The 23300-nt window shown below is 46.7% G+C and overlaps 1 protein-coding gene across 3 annotated transcripts in view; it reads right to left on the bottom strand.

Moving 5' to 3' along the window:
* The window catches only part of LOC126458049 (uncharacterized), a 74434-nt gene that overhangs the window by 39011 nt on the left and 12123 nt on the right, over positions 1-23300 (bottom strand). For 2 of the 3 annotated variants that reach the window (XM_050094846.1, XM_050094847.1), the window contains exon 3: positions 4774-4898. In XM_050094846.1, the coding sequence (XP_049950803.1) occupies positions 4774-4878 (105 nt within the window). In that variant the 5' untranslated portion in view covers positions 4879-4898. Of the gene's footprint in view, positions 1-4773; positions 4929-23300 lie in introns of all 3 variants that reach the window. The other variant, XM_050094845.1, reaches the window with a different exon arrangement.

The raw sequence follows: 23300 nt of genomic DNA, 5'->3' as shown, positions 1-23300 counted from the left end.
GATTAGGGCAAGGGGTGTGGGCGGCCTGTCAGACGGGAGGTAGAGATTATAGATTGTGATTGGAGTGGCCAGATGGACCCTGACAGCAACTGCTTCCAGAGTGGTATGGAGGGGAACCCATTTACTAACAATGTCCTAGTGGACCAAAGTGCAAACACCACCAGAAGCCCTCAAGGGGCCAATTCAGTTCCAACAAAGTGTGGAACCCATGAAGGATGGGTGAGAAAGAATTGACAAAATGGGTCTCCTGGAGAGCAATGCAAGCAGCAGAGTTGGTGGAAAGAAGGGGCTGCAACTCCGGGAGGTGGTGCAAATATTCGTTACAATTCCACTGGAGGATTCTCAAGCTGGAGTCCAAATGGGAAGCAAACGGACTGGAGCCGGTCACGCCGCAGAGTCATCATCCATCACCGATAAGGACGGGGTAATGTCCATATAGGTGGGGTCAGACTCTTGTTGGTTCATTGGCTGGAGGAGGGGAAGGTGGCACCTCAAGGGGTACCAGAGGGGCCTCGCCCTTGTTCTTGCGTTTCTGCAGCTTCCCTTGTGAAGGAAGACTGCAGTGAGTTTGGGCACGGAATTGCACCTGGCAATCTTAGCCCCCACCCGCTGTGGATTGCGCGGCCGATGTGGAACTGCAGATCGCCTTTCAAGGGGGTGCCAGGAAGAGGAGTCCCAGGAGGGAGCTCCAGTACGGGCGGCTGCCAAAGAAGAGGAGCACTTCTCTGGCGGGGGAGGGGGAGCAGCACCTGAAGGGGTGGGTATGGGTATTGATGGGGAGGGCGAGGGGCAGTGGGAGAGGGAGGGGGAGGCGGAAGGTGTGGGGCGAATGGGGTGGGGCTGGGAAGAGAAGGGGGTAGGAGGGGGAATGGACGTAACTGAAGCAGAAATAGAAGTGACAGGCACGGGATGGAGACGGTCATACTTTCAACAAGCCTCAGTGTAGGTAAGTCGATGTAAGGTCTTGTACTCTTGAATCTGTCACATACACCAGGCATGCTGGCAAGCGTGGAGGATGCTGCGCATTACAATTTACACACACTAGTGGGGGGAGCACAGGCACTCTCCTCACGGAGGGGGCACCCACAGTCACCACAGAGGGGATCATTGGGGCAGCGGGTAGACATGTGGGCAAACTGTAAGGATTTAAAGCATCTCATCAGTGGTGGAATGTAAGGTATTACATCACACCGATATACCATCACCTTGACCTTCTCTGGGAGGGTATCCCACTCGAAGACCAGGATAAAGGCGGCTGTATCTGTGTGATACTTTTTAGGGCTTCGCTGTACATGGCGGATAAATTGAACTCCTCACCACTCGAGGTTTTCACAGAGCTCCTCATCAGTTTGGAGAAGAAGATACCGGTGGAAACTGATGCCCTGTACAGAGTTCAAAGATTGGAGATTGGTGGTGTGTGACAGAGATCGGGATGTCACTGAGATGGTCACAAGCACACAGGGCTCCAGACTGGGCAGCAGAAGAAGTCTTTATGAGCAAAGAACCGGACTGCATTTTACTCATGGATTCCACTTCGCCATACTTATCTTCAATCGTCTCCACAAAAAACAAAGACTTGGTTGTGGCAAAACTTTCGCCATCTGTCCCAACACAAACCAGGTACCAAGGGAAGGTTTCAACACCCACCGGCGAACTTGACCTCCTTCCCAGGGGGTGGCCAGGGAGGGAAAAGCCGAAGGATCAGAAGGAGGAGTGTCAAGTCTTCTACCACTCTTAGAGACGGCCACAGAATAGCCAGGATGTTGAACCTTTTGTCACTTCATGTGCAAGGCATCTGCCCTAGTACCACCCACTCTTATCAGGGCTCACCCCGTGGGCGCCACCCAGCTACAACAAGGGCCATCTGGCACAGTGGCCATTTCCGGGAATTTTGATGCCCCAAAGTGATGAGCATTGACTCCTTGGCATACACGAGGCGTTAACAGCTCAGATACTAGCAGTGTGATCCCTGTGTTGTCAGGGGGCTCAGCCATGAGGGTACTTAACAGCCCCGCCACGCGGACTGGCTACCATGCTGGTGACCTAGCAGGAAGGGGACCAGGGTGCAAGGGGAAAAGGAAGGGGAGCGGGAGAGGAGCCTGCACCATGGAAACTAGGTTGGGAGTTCAACCCCAAATGGCTCACACTGAACGGGAAACGTTGGAAATGGAGGTCAAACCCCAAGGGGACCAAAAACGCCAAAAAGGAGATGGAAGCAGCAGACTGAACAAGAGCACATACCAAAACAAAGCCGGGAGGATAGCCAGGTCGATATAAAGAAGTCCACCAACAGCGAAAGGAGGGGGCACGGAGAAAGGAGCAAGGAGTGAGAAAGAGGAACAGGGACTGTGTGTAATGGAAGTCTGGAAAAAGGAAGAAGACTGCAATAGCTCAGGGCCCCGTGTGCGCCACACACGTATCCACAAAAGGGACTTTGAGCCCCAGGGGAGGGAGAGAAGTTCAGTAATCAAGAGTAAAAGACAATGTCTTTCCACTGTTAATGTGGAAAGCCTAAATCTCACTAGACTGCATACACTATTTGTGTTTATTTCAAACTCAGTCATTTCCTTTTTAAATTACTTTGAGATTAAAAGCAAACTTTTCTAGATTTTCGTGTAAACTACATTCGCTTTGTTCTGCACATATTTCCATCATACTACACAGACCTAATAATTGTTACACATGCAATCAAATGATGAACTAGTTATCTTGTATTGGACTGGAGACAGCATTTTATTAAAATATTTCACCATTCTACCATTTTGTCAAAATTTTGCAGGTTCTCTCTATCTGTCTTGCTTGCTTGCAACAGAATAGTTAATTGCATTTCGTTTTGTTCATTTCAATGATTTGAAAGTTTCGGAAACTAGCATACCCCACCCTCAATCTGGTTTCATAATTTCTGAACCAATAAGCTCACTTTATTTTTATTTTTATACTATATACGTACAGTAATCAGCCAGAACATTATGATCACCAACCTACTATCAATATAAACCAGTTCAGGCAATATCAGTGTCACCTGGCAAGGAATAACTGCTAGTCAGACACATGCACGGTGCATGGAGTGCCAGCGAGTGTACTGCCTGTGTGTAGAAGAGGGAAGGTGCACAATCTGAGTTCGACAGAGGGTAGAATGCGATGGCCTGGAGACTCAGCAAGGGCATTTCGGAAACTGCAAAATTTGTTGAGTGTTTGAGGAGTGCTGTGGTGAGTGTCTTCAACATGTGGTGAAATCAAGGTGAAACTACACCCAGATGTCATGTTGTGGGGGGGGTTCCCCTAATTACAGATATCAGACTTCATATGGTGGGCAGGCTGGTAGAACAGGACAGGCAGTAAACTGTAGTGGAACATACATTAGACTTTCATGCTGGGCAGAGTTCAAGTGTGTGTGGATGCACAGTGCATCAAAGAGTCCCGAAGATGGGGCTCCACAGCCAAAAGTCCATGCACATGCTAATGTTAACACCACAACATCAACAACTACAACTGAAATGGGCACATGACCATCAGCACTGGACATTGGCACAGTGGCAGAGCACTGATGAATCCTGATACCTTCTTCACAATACTGATGGGAGGGTGTGAATCCAGAGTGTGAATCCATCATCTTCCAGGGCAACAGCTCCTTGGCACCTGTATTGGGGGATGGAGACAGCTAACAGTAGCTACATTACGCTCTGGGAAACATTCATGTTGGCATCCATGGGTCCAGCAGAGCTCATGCAAAAGGCACCATGATGGCCAAGGAGTATCAAACCCAGGTTGCAAACCATGTACACCCCTTTATGATTATTTTGTTTCCTGACGGCAGAGATATTTTTCAGCAAGATAATGCACCATGTCACAAGGAAACAAGCATGATGGAGTGGTTTGAGGAACACAGTGGCGATTTCCAATTGATGTGCTGGCCCCCCCCCCCCCCCCCCCCCAACTTAATCTGAGCTTGCAGGCATCACAAACACTCCAGTACTATTCAAGACTTGGTGGCCCAAGTGTTCTGCACTCATTCTCCTTTATAGATGAGCTACCCTTTTCTGGAATCCATACAATAAACTAGAGTCTACCATTTGCCTTCCCTTCAACTTTCCATTTCATGCCACTTTGCTAAGTTATGTCTAGGTATTTATCCGATGTGACTGCATTAAGCACCACATCACTTATACTGTATTCAAACAATACGGAATTGTTTTTCCTACTCATCTGCATTAACTTACATGTTGCCATACATAAAGATAGCTGCCATTTGTAACACCAAATGAAAATTGAGAACAAGACCAATCCCCTATCACACTTTGCTGGAGCACTCCCAATAATAACTTTGCACAGTCATTGTTACCCATGCCAAAGATGGACATACTGGCTATTAGGAAGGTGGCCATAAGTTTCTGGTTGATCAGTGTATAATCACAGCGTGGAAGGATTACAGGACATGTGGTCAGCTTTCTCTTACATAACTGACGAGTTCAGATTCAACACGCTGAGATACAGTAGGATGTCATTAAACTCATATTTTACGTAATTTTGCTAAGACCTTCAAGAGAGCTAAGTTAGATGCGTACAGATTCTCTATAAATGAGGAATGTTTGTATATATAGTGCACTTCAAAGCAATACTGCAACAATTTTTTGAAATATTTTATGGCAGCCTCATATAATAAACATAAATGCACTTGAAAGTTATTATTTTAAGGTGATTTTTCAATCTTTTTTAATAAAAAAGATTTTGTGGTTATTTATTTTAAAATTGAACTGAAGAATTAATGCTTACCTCCTTTGCCATTGTGCAATATGGGCAGTATGTCTTCGAGAATATCACAACTGCATCACTAGCAATCAAATTTTTGACAAGTTCACCTACTCCAGTATCACTCATTTTGGCAGTTTTACTAGCACCTAAACCCATTTAAAATGAAGTATTAATGGCTGAAAACAGAGAAATGTGGCACTGTAAGTGAAACAATGGTGAGGTTGTGTACTGATACACTGACATACTTTATGTATTCTTTCTATAAGTCATATGGTCATATCTAGATACATTCACTGAAAAGTTCCAAAAATGTTACAGTTCTTCAAAGCAGGTGCACATGATATTAACATTTCAGACAACATGGTTTTTATCTCAAATTTGCCCACATGAAAGAAACAGATTTTAACTGTTTCTTACAAGGACTGACAGTAACTCCAGAACTATAAGGAGTAATTTAAAGTTTTTTTGCATTTTAATGCAAGGTTTACAAGAACAATGTTGACTGATTTTTGGAAATATAAATCTATTCGCAGTGAAATGAAGTACTAATGTAGTAAAATATGTGATAAGAATATAATAGAGGGAAACATTCCACGTGGGAAAAATATATCTAAAAACAAAGACGATGTAACTTATCAAACGAAAGCGTTGGTATGTTGATAGACACACAAACAAACAAACACAAACACACACACAAAATTCAAGCTTTCGCAACCCACGGTTGCTTCATCAGGAAAGAGGGAAAGATGAAAGGATGTGGCTTTTAAGGGAGAGGGTAAGGAGTCATTCCAATCCCGGGAGCGGAAAGACACCTTAGGGGGCAAAAAAGGACAGGTATACACTCGCGCGCGTGCACACACATCCATCCGCACATATACAGACACAAGCAGACATTTATCGTACGGGTGTGTGTGTGTGTGTGTGTGTGTGTGTGTGTGTGTGTGTGTGTGTGTGTGTGTGTGTGTGCGGGTGCGCGCGAGAGTGTATACCTGTCCTTTTTTCCCCCTAAGGTAAGTCTTTCCGCTCCCGGGATTGGAACGACTCCTTACCCTCTCCCTTAAAACCCACATCCTTTCGTCTTTCCCTCTCCTTCCCTCTTTCCTGATGAAGCAACCGTGGGTTGCGAAAGCTTGAATTGTGTGTGTGTGTGTGTGTGTGTGTGTGTGTGTGTGTGTGTGTGTGTGTGTGTGTGTGTGATATCGCTTTCTTTTGGTAAGTTACATCATCTTTGTTTTTAGATATAAAAATATGTGATAAGTTTTATAAAAAATCACAGCCAAAGATATACAACACATGTTAAGGTTATTACTACTTTCAGGCAACGTTAATGAAAACATCATCAAAGTGCACAATCTAGGAGCTATTCCGCCAACACATTCTAACTTTTAAGTGATGTGTAAAAAATCTTACAGTGGTAAATGCAAAAGGCCCCATGTACCTATGTCAGAATCCTGCCTCAGCTGTTACACCCAATCTATATTGCCAATTTTAACTTAAGGAACCGTTGTCCACAGTGATTGTATGTTATTGTAAGGAAGGGACTGGAATACAGCAATAAATCACAATCCCATTTTTTTTAAACCTTGGATATCCAGATTTCAGCTATAAATAGCCATCTTCACTCCTACAATACAAGGAAATTACAGAATCAAAACCAATTTACACAAAACAATACATAAAACATCACACTATCCAATAAAAATCATCCAGTTTAGTCAACATACTATTTGAGTGATTTATAATCCAACAAACTCCCAGCAGTACATCTCATCATACAACTTGGCTGGTGTACAGGCAGAAAGAAATTGACGGGATTATTTACAAGTGCAGCAGCCCCAGTCTGCGTCATGTAGTATAAGCAACATTATCTATATTCCAAAAACTAGCTAATCCAGTTCCTTTCCAATATAGAAGTTTAAAACCCATTTTCATTACATAAAGTTGGCAAGTATATTTGCATATCACCTTTATAATACATCAAGTAATGCCTATTTGCGACACGTTTATTCCTATGTTAGTGGTGAAGTGGTCCACCAAACCTTATGCAAAAGATCGTGAATTGCTTCATACAACTTTTGACAAATTGCAATTGGTATGTAACTATTCTTTATCAAGATAAAGACAAAGTTTTTTAAATTTTTATTTCGAATGTGATTTAACAGTTCTGTAGGGGACAGTTGTATTGCCCAATTAACGATCTTTGGCATAAAATTTGATGGATCATATGAATAAACACACTGTAACTCAGAATTTTTTTTTATGTACTTTAAAGGTGATACACAAATTTACTTGCTGATTTTATTTATTAAAAATTAGTTTTAAACTACTATATCGGAAAGAAACTGAGTCCGCCAGTTTTTGGAATATAAAAGGTATTAGTTATGCAACATGACACTAACTGACACTGCAGAACCTGGTGTGAACAAACTCCTCAGTTTCTTCCTGTCTGCACATCAATCAAGTCATATAGTGACATGTACTGCTGGAGGTTTGTTGGATTATAACTCACTCAAAAATTATGTTGACTCAAAATTCTTTGAGAATAACATGTTTTGCTTAATGTTTTATGTAAATTTCCTTGTATTTTAGCACTTAAGATGAAATTTGGATATGCAAGAATAATAAAAAAAAACTAATGGACTTGTGACTGACAGCTATGTTCTTATCTTTCCTTATGATCCATATAGCAATATAGCACAAAATTATGTTGTTTCTACTCTTTCCTTCTGCGCCTACCTACATAGCCTGTTCGCCACCATACAATGCATGGTGGATGGTACCTTGTACCAATGCTAGACATTCCCTTTCTTATTCTGCTTGCAAATGAAACAAGGGAAAAGTCTACGAGTCCTGATTTCTCTTACCTTGTATTCATGGTACCTACACGAAATGTATATTGGGGCAGCAGATTCTTTCTGCATGCCTTCACCATGGGTCCAGTGAAGCTCGTGCAAGGCACTATGATGGCCAAGGAGTATCAAACACAGGTTGCAAACCATCTACACCTCTTCATGACTTATGTTTCCTGACAGCAGAGATGATGCACCACGTCACAAGGAAACGAGCGTGATGGAGGGGTTTGAGGAACACAGTGGCGATTTCCAATTGGCCTTCCAACTTAATCTGAGCTTGCAGGCATTACAAACACTTCAGTACTACTCAAGACTGGGTGGCCCAAGTGTTCTGTACTCAGTCTCCTTTATCTAAGGGGTGTTCAAAAATCAACGAGCCGGAGGCATAATTACAGCAACCAGTACCTTTATGTTAGAAGTATTGACCCTGGCTGTTGAGACACTTGTCCCACTGTGACAAGGCAGTGAATGGCTGTCTCAAACAATTCCTGGGCCTGCAATGTTAACCAGTTCTGCATGCACAGCTGGACGTCGTCGTCCGAGGTGAATCATTTGCCCCTCAGAGGCTTTTTATTGGAACAGGCTTTTTATGGGAACCAAAAATTCATTTCTTCTGATTCACTTCCTGCAGCACAGGACAACATTTAATGCCCAGTGTTACTCACAAACCTTGACCACCCTTTGCCAAGCGATCAAATCAAAACGACCGGGCAATATCACCAATGGGGTCATTCTGCTCCACGACAATGTAAAGCCTCATACGGCCAACACAGTCGTGGCACTCCTGCAGAAATTCAAATGGGAGCTTCTTGGCCACCCTCCATACAGTCCGGAGCTCTCTCCCAGTGATTACGCCATTTTTGGGTCCCTTAAAAGGCACTGAGGGGCGAACGATTCACCTCAGATGACGACGTCCAGCTGTGTACGCGGAACTGGTTAACATCGCAGCCCCGGGAATTTTATGAGACAGCCATTCACCACCTTGAGTCAGAGTGGGACAAGTGTCTCAACAGCCAGGGTCAATACTTCTAACAAACAGGTCCTGGTTTCTGTAATTATGCCTCTGGCTAGTTTCTTTTTGAATGTCCCTTATAGATGAGCAACCCTTTTCTGGAATCATCCTAATAAACTAGAGTCCACCATTTTCCTTCCCTTCAACTTTCAATTTCATGTCACTTTGCTAAGTTATGTCTAGGTATTTAGCTGACTTGCATCAAGCAGCACACCACTTATACTTTATTCAAACAACACAGAATTGTTTTTCCTACTCATCTGCATTAACTTACATGTTGCCACATGTAGAGCAAGCTGCCATTTGAAACACCAAATGAAAACCGAGTCATCCCCTATTCTTCTACATTCACTAAACAATGACACTTTCCCAAACAACTAAAGTGCCATCAGTAAATAGTCTCAGATTGCTGCTTGTCCTATCACACAGATCACTGATGTATACAGATAACAAGAGCAATCCCCTATCGCACTTCGCTGGAGCACTCCCAATAACAACTTTGCGTCTGAGGAACACTTGCCATACACGACATCGTATTGGATTCTAATACTAAAAAATGTTACAGCTTCTCATATATCTAAGACCTATCCCATATGCTCAGACCTTTATTGACAATCTGTTGTCTGGCACTGTTTCAAATATTTTTCCAGACACCTAGGGATAAGTAATCTGCTGGTTGCTCTTCATGTTTTGCAAGATACTGTGCTAGTAGAGGGCAAGCAGAGTTTAGAATGAGTGATACTTTCTAAATGTTGACGATTTGTGAACATTATCTCACAGATATTTATTATATTCAAACTTAAAATATGCACAATAATTCTGCATCAAACCAACATTAAGGATATTGTTCTGCAATTCTGCAGATCTTTCTTGTATAAAATAGACTTCTGTCCATTTTTCCAGTCACCTGGGACTTTAATTTGGGCAAGAAACATACAAAACAGGCAAGGCAAGCAAGGGGCCAATGCCACAGACTTCTCTCTCTAAAACTGAAGTAGGATTCCACCCAGACATGGCAACTTATTAGCTTTCAACTTTAATTTCTTTCTAACACTAGAGATATAGATTTCCTACATCCACTACAGAAGATTGTACAGCAGTCAAATGATGGTAAATCTGTACAGTCCTCCTGCTAAAATGATTTTTTTTAATGCAAAATTTAACACATTAGCTTTTCTTCTGCCGTCTTCTTTTTAATACCAGAATGATCAATGAGTGATGGAATGAAGATTTCAACCTGCTTAGCAATTTTACATAAGACCAGAATTTCCTAGGATTCTCAGCAAGTTCTTTCACCGACATATGATGGTGAAACATATGATGGTGAAAGTAGCTGTATTCTTCATGCATTGATCTTTTTCCATCAGCTTTCACCTGTCGACATTTGTGTGTCCTTTTTTGAACTGTGAATGCATCAATCTGTTTCCTCAGCAGTTTCCGAATTTTATTAAAAAACCAGATGGGGAAGGGGGGTCTTTTCCATTCTTACTCCACATATTTAGCCCTTACTTCCCCCAGAGTGTGACTGGCAGTTCACACTTTGCCCACAATTTCCATGTCCATACTGGGACTAAATTATATCCATTCACTGTCTAAGTAGGTTACTAACAACAATTTATCTGCTTTATCCAACATGGTCTCCTAGCTTTTTTCATGGATTTGTTAACTTTAGTAACCATAAAGGCTATAATGACATTTTGATCGCTAACTCCAGTCTCTACACAGACACTTTTCATAAAGTCACAACTTTTTGTAGTATGAGGTACAAAATGTTAGCATTGCATATAGGTTGTCCAACTAGTTACTCATGACATATTTCAGAGACTGTGTTTCAGAAAGTTGTCAGGTGTGCAATGACTCCATAGACGTCTCAATTTATACTTTTGTATATTATAGTTGCCTCTGACTAATATTGCATGATGAGTGTACTTCCGAACTACTCAATGTAGACTTCCTTTGAAAGATTCTACAACTGCCACTGCAGAGTCAGAAAGCTGGTAAAAAACATACAACGAACTTGAGTTCACTGAGTGTCATTACGTCCAGATAGCTTTGTAATCAGACTTAATTTTGACCTCAACACACACACTATGTGTGTCTATTACTATGAACACTCATTCCATTCCATGACGTCTGACTCATCCTTTTAATGTAGATTCTGGGTCTCATTAAGTATTTTGGTGTTTTCTACTCCAGGTTTCATTCAGCTCTTGGTTCCGAGTACAAGTTGAGTGCAACAACTTTCCAACGTGGTGACAAACTGAGAGAACCTGTTACAAATGCTTTGGCAATTTACTGTTCAAATTGTGATATTCTGAGTGTTTTGCTTCTTTATAGCAACACAACTTTGTGAACATGAAATTACCAATATGCTGACAATATGCGGCATGAACAAGGACATCTGTAAGAACCCGAGTACACAATTTCATAAAGTTATTATATAAAACTTAAAAATTTGTAAACAGGATCTGTTACAAAACTACCTGACAGATTAAAATTGTTTGCTGGATCAGAACAACCTACACTCCTCTACAGTGTGAAACATTTGTTCTGGAAACAACACTTAAAAGTCATTCTCTGCAACCAGTAAACCCACCAAGTCTTTATGGAATCAAACTCTTATGTATAAAATTGCTTCAAATGTCTGATTACTTCACAAATCAACTGACATGTTAAAATATTTGAGGTAAAGTATGTTAGTCAGGAAACATTGAGAAAACATTTGAAACTGAACTTGCCAAGTGCTCTCATTCTCAAATACTGGATGATTATAATCCACGTATTCCAATGTCACAACAACTGCAACGGACAGACATATTACCAAATTGCTTTGGCACATAAGAAGTAAAATGTGGTCGACAGCCCGCACATCATTTGCTAAAATGGATGATAAATCAGACAGCAAACCCAAGCTGGAGCGTAAATTGTTAAAAGAGGGGCATTCCAGCAGGAAGTGACGGACAGTTAAAATTTGGGCGCAATGTGTAGAAAATGGTGGGGTAGCACCCCTTAGCAAATGACGATGGCTAAAATGGCAGTGCCCAATACGCAGCCGAGTTAAAAGAATCTCCTCCCGATGGGAGTGCCAAGAGAAGGTCGTTGAAGGTGCTGGGAGAGGCTTAATAAGCCAAAGCTTATTCCTATGAAGGGAGGACCATTGGCAATGCCAAAGGGACACCACATTCTGACAGACTGCAACACAGAGATCATTGGAGGGAATATAGGTACTCTCAGACTGAGGTACGAGGACTGCAACCTTGGCAGCAATATCAGCAGCCTCGTTTCCTGCAGACCGACATGACCAGGGACCCACAGAAACATGACACTGGCTCCACGAAGAGTGAGCATGTGACAGTTTTCCTGGACCCACTTTACTAAGGGATGAGCAGTGTACAGCGCACATAGACTTCGGAGGGCACTGAGTGAGTCTGAGCAGAGGACACAATTGGAAAGGCTGTGTTGCTGGATGTACTCCATAGCCTGGTACAAGGCAAAAAGCTTGGCTGTAAATACTGAGGAGTGTGCCGGAAGCAGATATCAAAAGACATGGGTGCCAATGACAAAGGCACACCCGACCGCACAGGCAGTCTGAGAGCCATCAGTGTAGACAAAGGTACTATCGTGACGTTCCATGAAAAGGTCATGAAACTGGAGGCGATAGACCGAGGCTGGAGTGGTGTCCTTAGGAAGCGAATGAAGGCCAAGGTTAACATTGGCTGCTGCACGAAGCCAAGGCAGCGAAGGGTTCACACCCACTGGGAAAGTTGCAGATAGTGTGAAGTTAAGCCATCATTGCAAGTGGCAAAAGCGGACTCCAGGAGGTAATAGAGAAGAGGGACAAGCCACTTACTGACGATGAAAGGAATCATCAAAGGAGAAGGCATAAGAGGTGTGGCCACGCATGGCAGACAAACGGCATGCATACCTGCTGAGGAGAAAGTCACGGCGGTAGGACAGAGGTAGTTCAGCAGCTTCAGTAAACACTCTCTCAACTGGGCTGGTGTAAAAGGCACCCATGGCCAATGGATACCATGATAGTGTTGAGACGGCATAAGAGGGATGGGCATGCAGACGTACAAACAAAGCACCCATAGTCAAGTTTCGAACGGAGGAAGGTGGTTCGATTGGCACTCCGGAAAGTACCATTGAGGGCATGTAGGAGATTGAGGGACTGCGTACAGCAGGCTGCCAGGTAAGACACATGGGAGGACCAAGAGTGTTTCCTATCTAGCAGGAGCCCCAGATATTTTGTAGTTTTAATGAACAGAAGGGCAACAGGCCCAAGATGTAGAGATGGTGGGAGAAACCATTTGCGCTGCCAGAAATTCAGACAGACGGTTTTGTCAGGGGAAAAGCGAAAGCCATTGTCGAGGACAAGGCTCAGAACAGAATCCTGAGGCACGCCATTTTCCTGGGTAAATGTGTCCGACAAGACAGAACCCACATGCACCTTGAAAACTCGCTCTTGTAAAAAGCCCGAAGAAAACAGGGCAGGCGCCCACGGAAGCCCCACGTGTATAGAGTACGGAGGATACAAGTTCTCCAGCAGGTGTTGTAGGCCTTCTCCAAATCGAAAAACACGGCCAGTCTGGGATGTCAGCAGAAAACCATTCATGACATGGGTGGACAAAGTAACAAGATGGACAACTGCAGAACACTGCACTCGAAATCCACGCTGTGCATTTGTCAGTAAATTGTGAGACTCGAGCCATCACACCAGCTGGGCATGAATCATACATTCCATCACCTTGCAAACCCAGCTGGTAAGAGAGATGGGGCGGTAACTACGCTCCTGGAAATGGAAAAAAGAACACATTGACACCGGTGTGTCAGACCCACCATACTTGCTCCGGACACTGCGAGAGGGCTGTACAAGCAATGATCACACGCACGGCACAGCGGACACACCAGGAACCGCGGAGTTGGCCGTTGAATGGCGCTAGCTGCGCAGCATTTCTGCACCGCCGCCGTCAGTGTGAGCCAGTTTGCCGTGGCATACGGAGCTCCATCGCAGTCTTTAACACTGGTAGCATGCCGCGACAGCGTGGACGTGAACCGTATGTGCAGTTGACAGACTTTGAGCGAGGGCGTATAGTGGGCATGCGGGAGGCCGGGTGGACGTACCGCCGAATTGCTCAACACGTGGGGCGTGAGGTCTCCACAGTACATCGATGTTGTCGCCAGTGGTCGGCGCAAGGTGCACGTGCCCGTCGACCTGGGACCGGACCGCAGCGACGCACGGATGCACGCCATGACCATAGGATCCTACGCAGTGACGTAGGGGACCGCACCGCCACTTCCCAGCAAATTAGGGACACTGTTGCTCCTGGGGTATCGGCGAGGACCATTCGCAACCGTCTCCATGAAGCTGGGCTACGGTCCCGCACACCGTTAGGCCGTCTTCCGCTCACGCCCCAACATCGTGCAGCCCGCCTCCAGTGGTGTCGCGACAGGCGTGAATGGAGGGACGAATGGAGACGTGTCGTCTTCAGCGATGAGAGTCGCTTCTGCCTTGGTGCCAATGATAGTCGTATGCGTGTTTGGCGCCGTGCAGGTGAGCGCCACAATCAGGACTGCATACGACCGAGGCACACAGGGCCAACACCCGGCATCATGGTGTGGGGAGCGATCTCCTACACTGGCCGTACACCACTGGTGATCGTCGAGGGGACACTGAATAGTGCACGGTACATCCAAACCGTCATCGAACCCATCGTTCTACCATTCCTAGACCGGCAAGGGAACTTGCTGTTCCAACAGGACAATGCACGTCCGCATGTATCCCGTGCCACCCAACGTGCTCTAGAAGGTGTAAGTCAACTACCCTGGCCAGCAAGATCTCCGGATCTGTTCCCCATTGAGCATGTTTGGGACTGGATGAAGCGTCGTCTCACGCGGTCTGCACGTCCAGCACGAACGCTGGTCCAACTGAGGCGCCAGGTGGAAATGGCATGGCAAGCCGTTCCACAGGACTACATCCAGCATCTCTACGATCGTCTCCATGGGAGAATAGCAGCCTGCATTGCTGCGAAAGGTGGACATACACTGTACTAGTGCCGACATTGTGCATGCTCTGTTGCCTGTGGTTCTGTCAGTGTGATCATGTGATGTATCTGACCCCAGGAATGTGTCAATAAAGTTTCCCCTTCCTGGGACAATGAATTCACGGTGTTCTTATTTCAATTTCCAGGAGTGTAGAAAGAAGGTTTTTGTCCTTACTGGGCTTAGGTATTGGTATGACTGTGGCTTCACGCCAGCATCCAGGAAACGTGCCCTCTGCCCAGATGTGGTTGTACGTGATAAGCAGAAAGTGCTTGGCCACAAGGGAAAGGTGCTGCAACATCTGAATGTGGATGGCGTCTGGCCCTGGGGCGGAGGATCATGATGAACTGAGAGTGTGATCTAGCTCCCTCATAGTAAAGACAGCACTGTAGCACTCACGATTCAGAGAAGAGAAGGGTATTGCCTGAGCCCCTCCACTCACTTCCAATGGTGGAAGGCAGGGTGATAGTGAGAAGAGCTCAAAACTTCTACAAAATGGTGGCCCAAGGTGTTGGAGATAGCAACACGGTCCACAATGACATTGTCAGTGACTGTCAGGTCGGAAATTGGGGAATGGATCTTGGTTCCAGAGAACCGTCGGAGGTTGGGCCACACGATGAAGCGATGTTTGGAACTGTTAAAAGAACTAGTGAATGAAAGCCAGCTACCTCCTTTGCTATCCCAAATAACGTGACAACACTTTGCATGCATCTGTTTATAGTGAATGCAGTTTGCCAGCGTAGGGTGGAGGTTAAAAACATGGAGAGCACATCTACATGCGCGAACTGTGTCACAGCATGCTTCAGTCCACCAAGGGACTGAGACAAGACATGGTTGAGAGGAAGTGCGGGGGATGGAACTTTTTGCAGCAGTAAGGATAACATGTGTGAGATATTCGACCTGGTCATCACAACTAAGGAAATCTTGTTCTTTGAAGGCTGCTGGGGAGGAGTAAAGCTGCCATTTAGGCATGCACACGGTTAGGGTAGGAGTCAGCAAACGGATAGCACACAGCAAATGGTCACTCAAGCAGGTTTAAGAACAGACCACTCAAGACGATGGGCAAGCTGGGCAGTGCAGAAGGATAGGTCCAAATGGGAATAGGTGTGCAAGGAGTCGGAAAGGAAAGTGGGTACTCCAGTGTTAAAGCAGAAGAGGTTAAGGTGGTTAAGAAGGTCAGCCAAGAGGACACCTCTGACAGGTCCTGGGAGAACCCCAAAGAGGATGATGTGTGTTAAAGTCAGCAGCAATGGGAATGAAAGTCATAAAATTGGAGAAACTAAAAGCAGAAGGAAGGCTTAAAAATCCACTACAGAAAGGGGTTGGTTATCCCCAAAAAAAAGCTTAAAATGACTGACGTCATTTCACTGGCACTAATAAACTTGAGAACGCGGTCGGCTGAGCGCGTGTCATCTGCTAAAATCGACGATAGATCAGGCGATAGCTGTAGACGGGAGCGTAACGGATTAAAATAGGGGCACTCAATTAAAAGGTGTCTTACCGTCCACAGCTGAGAGCAGTGGGGACAGAGTGGGGGAGGATCGCCGCTTAAAAGATGTCGATGGCTAAAAAGACAGTGCCCTATCCGGAGTCTAGTTAAAATTACCTCCTCCTGACGACGCGTTCAGGAGGAAGAGGTCCAAGCACAAGGAAGAGCTTTCATGTCCCGCAATTTATTATGGGTAAGTGTCGACCAATGCGTGTGCCACAAATGAACGACACGTCGACATAGAACGCTCCGTAGATCGGCAAAGGGAATCGATTGAATAGCTGGCCGAGGAAGAGAGACTGCAGCCTTGGCTGCAATATCGGCCGCCTCATTTCCACAGATACCAACGTGTCCCGGGAGCCAGAGGAACGCCACCGAGACGCCCCCCAGGTGGAGCAAGCGCAGACAGTCCTGAATCCGGTGGACCAGAGGGTGCACAGGATAAAGAGCTTGAAGACTGAGGAGAGAGCTGAGAGAATCTGAGCAGATAACATACTGTATCCGCTGATGGCGGCGGATGTAGTGGACAGCCTGGAGAACAGCGTAAAGCTCCGCAGTATAAACCGAACACTGGTCAGGAAGCCGAAAGTGATTTGGGGTGTCGCCAACAATATAGGCACTCCCTACACCTAACGATGTTTTCGAGCCGTCGGTGTAAATAAATGTGGCGTCCATCATTTGTGCACATAGAGCAGCAAATGCCCGACGATAAACAAGTGAAGGGGTACCATCCTTGGGAAATCGACAAAGGTCACGGAGCAGGCAGATCCGGGGACGGAGCCAAGGCGGTGCTGTACCCCAAGTTGTCAAGAAGGTTTTAGGAAAGCGGAAGGAAAGCGAATGGAGCAGTTGACGGAAGCGGACTCCCGGTGGTAGTAGGGAGGAGGGGCGGCCTGCATACCCTACATCAAAGGAGGCGTCGAAAAAAATGTCATGGGCTGTATTAGCAGGCATGGAAGACAAATGGCTAGCATAACGGCTCAGAAGGACTGTTCGCCGATTGGACAGCGGAGGTTCAGCAGTCTCAGCATAAAGGCTTTCCACAGGGCTGGTGTAAAAAGCTCCAGACACTAAACGTAATCCACGGTGGTGGATAGAGTTGAGACGCCGAAGAATTGAGGGCCGAGCAGAGGAGTAGACTATGCTTCCATAGTCCAATTTCGAGTGCACTAAGGCGCGATAGAGGCGGAGAAGGACCACTCGGTCCGCTCCCCAGGAAGTACCATTCAGGACACGGAGGGTGTTGAGGGAACGCAGACAGCGAGCCGAAAGATAGGAAACGTGGGAGGACCAGCACAGTTTTCTGTCAAACATAAGACCCAAGAATTTAGCGACGTTTGAAAATGGAAGGTTGACAGGACCTAGATGTAAGGAGGGCGGAAGAAACTCCTTACGTTGCCAAAAATTAACACAAACGGTCTTACTGGGAGAAAAACGGAAGCCGGTTTCGATGCTCCAAGAGTGGAGGCGATTGAGACATCCTTGAAGACGTCGTTCAAGAAGGCTGGTCCGTTGAGAGCTGTAGTAGATGGCAAAATCGTCCACAAAGAGGGAGCCCGAGACATCAGGAAGGAGAATCCATAATGGGATTTATGGCGATGGCAAACAGTACAACACTCAGCACGGAGCCCTGGGGTACCCCGTTTTCTTGGGAGAAAGTACGGGAGAGAGTAGTGTTCACCCGCACCCTAAATGTGCGTGCTGCCATAAATTCACGAAGAAAAAGGGGCAGCCAACCTCGAAAGCCCCCAGAGAACAGTGTGCGGAGGATGCCTGTCCTCCAACAGGTATCGTATGCTCTCTCCAGATCAAAAAAATATTGCTACTGTTTGGCGTTTCCGGAGAAAATTGTTCATGATATAAGTGGAGAGAGCAACAAGATGGTCAACTGCAGAACGATGCTTTCGCAATCCGCATCGGGCAGGTGTTAAAAGACTGCGGGATTCCAGCCACCACGCTAAACGGTAATTCACCATACGCTCCAAAACCTTACAGACACTACTCGTGAGAGAAATGGGGCGATAGCTAGAGGGGAGATGTTTGTCCTTTCCAGGTTTCGGAACAGGAACGACGATAGCTTCCCGCCATCGTCTGGGAAAAGTACTGTCCGTCCAAATTTGATTATAAAGGTGAAGGAGGTAACACAGACTATGGGTTGATAAATGCAGCAACATTTGGACGTGGATACCATCTGGTCCTGGGGCAGAGGAGCGAGAAGAAGAGAGTGCATGTTGGAGTTCCCGCAAGGAGAAAACAGTATTGTAGCTTTCATGATTTTGAGAGGAGAAAGCAAGAGGTCGCACTTCCGCTGCACGTTTCTTCGGGAGAAACGCTGGCAGGTAATTTGAAGAGCTCGAAATCTCAGCAAAGTGCTGACCCAACGAGTTAGAAATTGCGACGGGGTCCACTAATGTGTCATGCGCGACAGTGAGCCCAGAGACCGGGGAGAAACTAGGCGCGCCTGAGAACCGTCGAAGCCGACTCCAAACTTCCGAGGAGGGAGTGAAGGTGTTAAATGAGCTAATAAAGAATTTCCAGCTTGCCTTCTTGCTATCGCGGATGACACGACGGCATCGCACTCGGAACTGCTTATAGCGGATACAGTTGGCCAAAGTAGGATGGTGGCGGAAAACGCGGAGAGCACGTCGCCGCTCACGTATTGCATCACGGCATGCCTCGTTCCACCAAGGAACTGGGGGACGCCGGGGGAATTCGGAGGTGCGTGGTATTGAATGTTACGCAGCTGTAAGAATAACGTCGGTAATATGTGTGACCTCATCGTCGACGCTGGGAAAGTGACGGTCATCGAATGTCGCTAGAGACGAAAAAAGTGTCCAATCGGCTTGGGCAAACTTCCAGCGTCGCGGGTGCATGTAGGGCAGTTGAGGCTGCAGTCTAAGGACACATGGAAAGTGGTCACTCGAGTGTGTATCAACAAGGGTGAACCATTCGAAGCGCCGAGCTAGCGGAACAGTACCGACCGCAAGGTCCAAATGAGATAAATTTGTCGTGGAGGCAGACAAAAATGTAGGGACCCCAGTGTTGAGGCAAACTAGATCTGCTTGGTGGAAGACGTCTAGCAATAGTGAGCCACGTGGACAAGGATGTGGAGATCCCCAAAGCGGGTGGTGGGCATTGAAGTCCCCAACCAGCAAATATTGGGGTGGAAGCTGACCAAGAAGGTGAAGGAGATCAGCTCGTGCCATTGGTGTGGACGATGGAATGTATACAGTACAAAGAGAGAACATGTATCCGGAAAGGGAAAGACGGACGGTGACAGCTTGGAAGGAAGTGTTTAAATGGATTGGGTGATAATGGAGAGTTTCACGGAGAAGAATCATGAGTCCTCCATGTGCTGGAGTGCCTTCAACAGAGGGGAGATCATATCGGATGGACTGAAAATGAGGGAGAACAAAGCGGTCATGGGGACGCAGCTTTGTTTCCTGAAGACAGAAGATGACCGGCTAGGAGGATCGTAAGAGGATCGACAATTCATCCCGATTGGCTCGAATACCGCAGATATTCCAGTGGATAATGGACATAGGGTGAACAGAAAATGGAGGAATGTGACCAAGGTCGCTGTCAACTCAACAACTGCTCTGAGCTTGCGACCGACAGCATGGAATGGCATTCAGCCGAAGGCAGAATATCCTGATCCATAGGTTGGTCAGGAGCAGCTCCTGCCACCAGCGATCGGCCGGTTGATCGGCCGCCAGCAGTGCGCCTCGGCGACACAGACGGCCGAGGGCGATTTCCGCCAGGTGGTGCTGTAGATGGGACACGCCTTGGCGGAGAAGGAGAGGAACTGGGTTTCTTTGTAGCCTTCTTGGAAGTATGATGTTTAGAGGAAGGAGGAACTGATGGTTGGGAAGTTGCCGTACGTAAAAACTCTTCACGAGTATGCTCTTTTTTCGAAGTCTTGGTGTCTGACTTTTGGGCTCGAGATTTAGCAGAACTCGACGAAGGGTGAGCCAGAGAGTGGGCAGGCGAAAGTGGTGAGGTTTGCGCTGGCCGATCTGACGACCGTGGCACTAAAGGTGAGGTCGCAAGTCTGCGTGGCCGCCTCCTTTGTTGGCCGAGGAGAAGCAAGGACAGTGCTGTATTTTCCTTTCTGAGGCACGGTAGGCTGTCGACTGGCGAATAATTTTCGAGCAGCAAAGGTCGACACCTTTTTCTTTACTCTAATTTCCTGGATGAGCTTTTCATCCTTAAAAACGGGACAATCGCGAGAGGAAGCAGCGTGGTCACCCATACAGTTGATGCAGCGAGGGGATGGAGGTGGACAAGCACCCTCATGGGCATCCTTGCCACACGTAACACATTTGGCCGGATTGGAACAGGACTGGCTGGTGTGATTGAACCGCTGACACCGATAGCAAAGCGTAGGGTTTGGGACGTAAGGGCGAACGGAAATTATCTCATAGCCTGCTTTGATTTTCGGTGGGAGTTGAACTTTGTCAAATGTCAAGAAGACAGTGCGGGTTGGAATGATGTTCGTGTCAACCCTTTTCATAACCCTATGAACAGCCGTTACGCACTGGTCAGACAGGTAGTGCTGAATTTCTTCGTCAGACAATCCATCGAGGGAGCGTGTATAAACGACTCCAAGCGAGGAATTTAAAGTACGGTGCGGTTCCACCCGGACAGGGAAGGTGTGTAGTAGTGAGGTACGCAGCAATTTTTGTGCCTGGAGGGCACTGACTGTTTCTAACAACAGGGTGCCATTCTGTAATCTGGAACAAGACTTTACAGGACCTGCAATTGCGTCGACACCTTTCTGAATAATGAAAGAGTTGACCGTGGAGAAGTCGTGACCTTCGTCAGACCGAGAAACAACAAGGAACTGTGGCAACGATGGAAGAACTGACTGTGGCTGGGACTCAGTGATCTTACGTTTGTGAGCAGACATAGTGGAAGGTGAGGAAACCATTGCGGAAGAATCCTCCATGATTACCGGCGTCTCCGATGGCGTGCTCCTCCCTTGTGGGGGCCCTCTCTGAGGGCACTCCCGCCTTAGGTGATTGTTCACACCTCAGGTCACACCTCCTGACAAACGGACGGAGGGACCAGTCAGCACTTTCGGAAGGTATCAGCTCGGGTAATCACCCCTCCCTGGGCCTGGCCGTTACCAGGGGGTATGTACGTGTCCTACCTGTCTACCCGGGGCGGGGAATTACGCTTTACCCCGTCACCGGCTACGCATGGAAGTGCGTGGGTCGGCCTTCAGACACGCACAGGGAGGAAGAAAGAGAAAGGGAAAGGAAAGAAGAGAGGTCTCAAACGCCGCAGCGGAGAAAAGGGTAAAGAGAAGAGGTAAGGAAAAGAGAAGGACAAAGGAAGGATGAAGACATACAAGCAAGGAAGGCGAAGAATGCGGTACATTTACAAGCGTCCTTCTCCGGACGTAGGCACAAACCATACTCCCAGAGGGGGAGAAAGGGAAGGAAAGAGCCAGAGGTGGGGAGAGGGGGGCGAAGATGGGGGATGGGGAAGGATGCGGAAAGGGAAGGTATGCAGCCCGGAAAGGAAGGAAGGCCACATTAGCTCGGGGTCCCGTGCTCGCTACGCACGTATCCACAAGAGTGTTGTGGATCCCCTGGGGGGGACGTGAGGGTGTCACCTTGGCGGTTGCCAAGTGACAGTTGGGAAAAAGGCACTACTACAGGGGACAGAAGCAAGAGGATCCTACTCCATGGTGTCCACAGAAGCATCAGCTTTCTTGTGCGGTTGGTCTGTGGAGTCCAATGCTGAAAAGCAGTTGTTGCTGCACACCAGCAATGCAGATACTGGCCGGGCTAAGGCGTCACGTGCCGATACCATCAAAGAGGATCTTTGAGGTGGTGAAGTGGAAGACCGTTTGCCTTTGGAGGACTACTTCGAGCCTTAGATGAAGACTTGGGTGTTGTTTGGCTGGAGGGACGGAGGAAGTTTTCATGGGAGTACTCCTGTCCTTGCCGGTCTACTGACTGTGTTGCTGGTGGTTTCACCCCTTGAGGCAAGAGTTTGACGGCTTGTTGCACAGCTGGACGGGGGGATGGCAATGCTACCTTGACACTGGGCAATTTCACAACCTCAGAGCTGAATTGGGGGTCGCATGTCTGCGTGGCCATGTCCTTCATGGAATGAGGGGTAACAAGTACAGAACTATAGGTACCAGATGGGAGAACACAGGGTTTGCGACTAGCCAGTAACTTGCGAGCAATGGGATAAGACACCTTTTCCTTTACCCGGATGTCTTGAACAGCCCACTCATCAAGATACACTGGACACTCCTGAGAGCCGGAGGCATGGCTGCCATTGCAGTTGATTCAGCAGGGAGGAGGAGGTGGACAATCACCCTCCTGCGCATCCCTACCACAGGTGACACATATGGCTGGGTGTCAACAAGACATTCTAGTGTGGTTAAAACAATGTCACTGGTAGCAGCTAGAGATGGGTCGTTCACGAACTAATGGGTCCAAAGGGACGGTTCACCAAGATGAACGGAAAGACCGAGTAATGAATTCTAAGGAACGGTCTTTCGTAGTTCACTTCAGTTGCGGCTTTCTACTTATCGTTCCAGGGAACAGGATACAGTCAGTCTCATTCCAGACTCAGTCCCGTTCCCGTCTGTCTCAGTATCGGTCACGGCTTTTTACTTCTAGTTCCTGGGGATGGGAAACGGTCAGCCTCATTCCCGTTGTGGCAATTCAGCCAGTCTTGTTCCAGCCTCGGTCCCATTCCCATCTGTCTCGGTCTCACTCGGCTGGACTCTTCCTTCTTCGCGTGGCCACTCATCCCAGTTCCACTGGGGACTGCTCATAGTTAGTTCAGTATAGAGTAGTTGTTCGTTTCGTTCACTTTGCACGCCCGTTATAGATCTGTTTCAAACCTTTTTTGAACTCTGAATTTCTGGTTCTTTTCGTATTCTATTCAGCGTCCACGAATGGTAATTAAAATGTATTTCATAATTACGTAAATTACATAAAAATTACTTGGTATGTAATACATAAATCTTTTCAGGTAAAAAAACTGCATATCAGCTTACTTCACTATTTCAATAAACAGTAAAAGAAATACTTGTAGAAACGCAAGATTTTCTTGTTATTACACATGCAGACGAAGTCAGCAAGGCACACACAAGTGGCCATTTTCAGTCTTTTTTTTATCCATG

The sequence above is a fragment of the Schistocerca serialis genome, chromosome 2 (genome assembly GCF_023864345.2).
Source record: "Schistocerca serialis cubense isolate TAMUIC-IGC-003099 chromosome 2, iqSchSeri2.2, whole genome shotgun sequence".
In the NCBI taxonomy this organism is placed as follows: Eukaryota; Metazoa; Arthropoda; class Insecta; order Orthoptera; family Acrididae; genus Schistocerca; species Schistocerca serialis.
The sequence above is the reverse complement of the archived record's forward strand: the minus strand, read 5'-3'. Positions and strand labels throughout refer to the sequence as shown.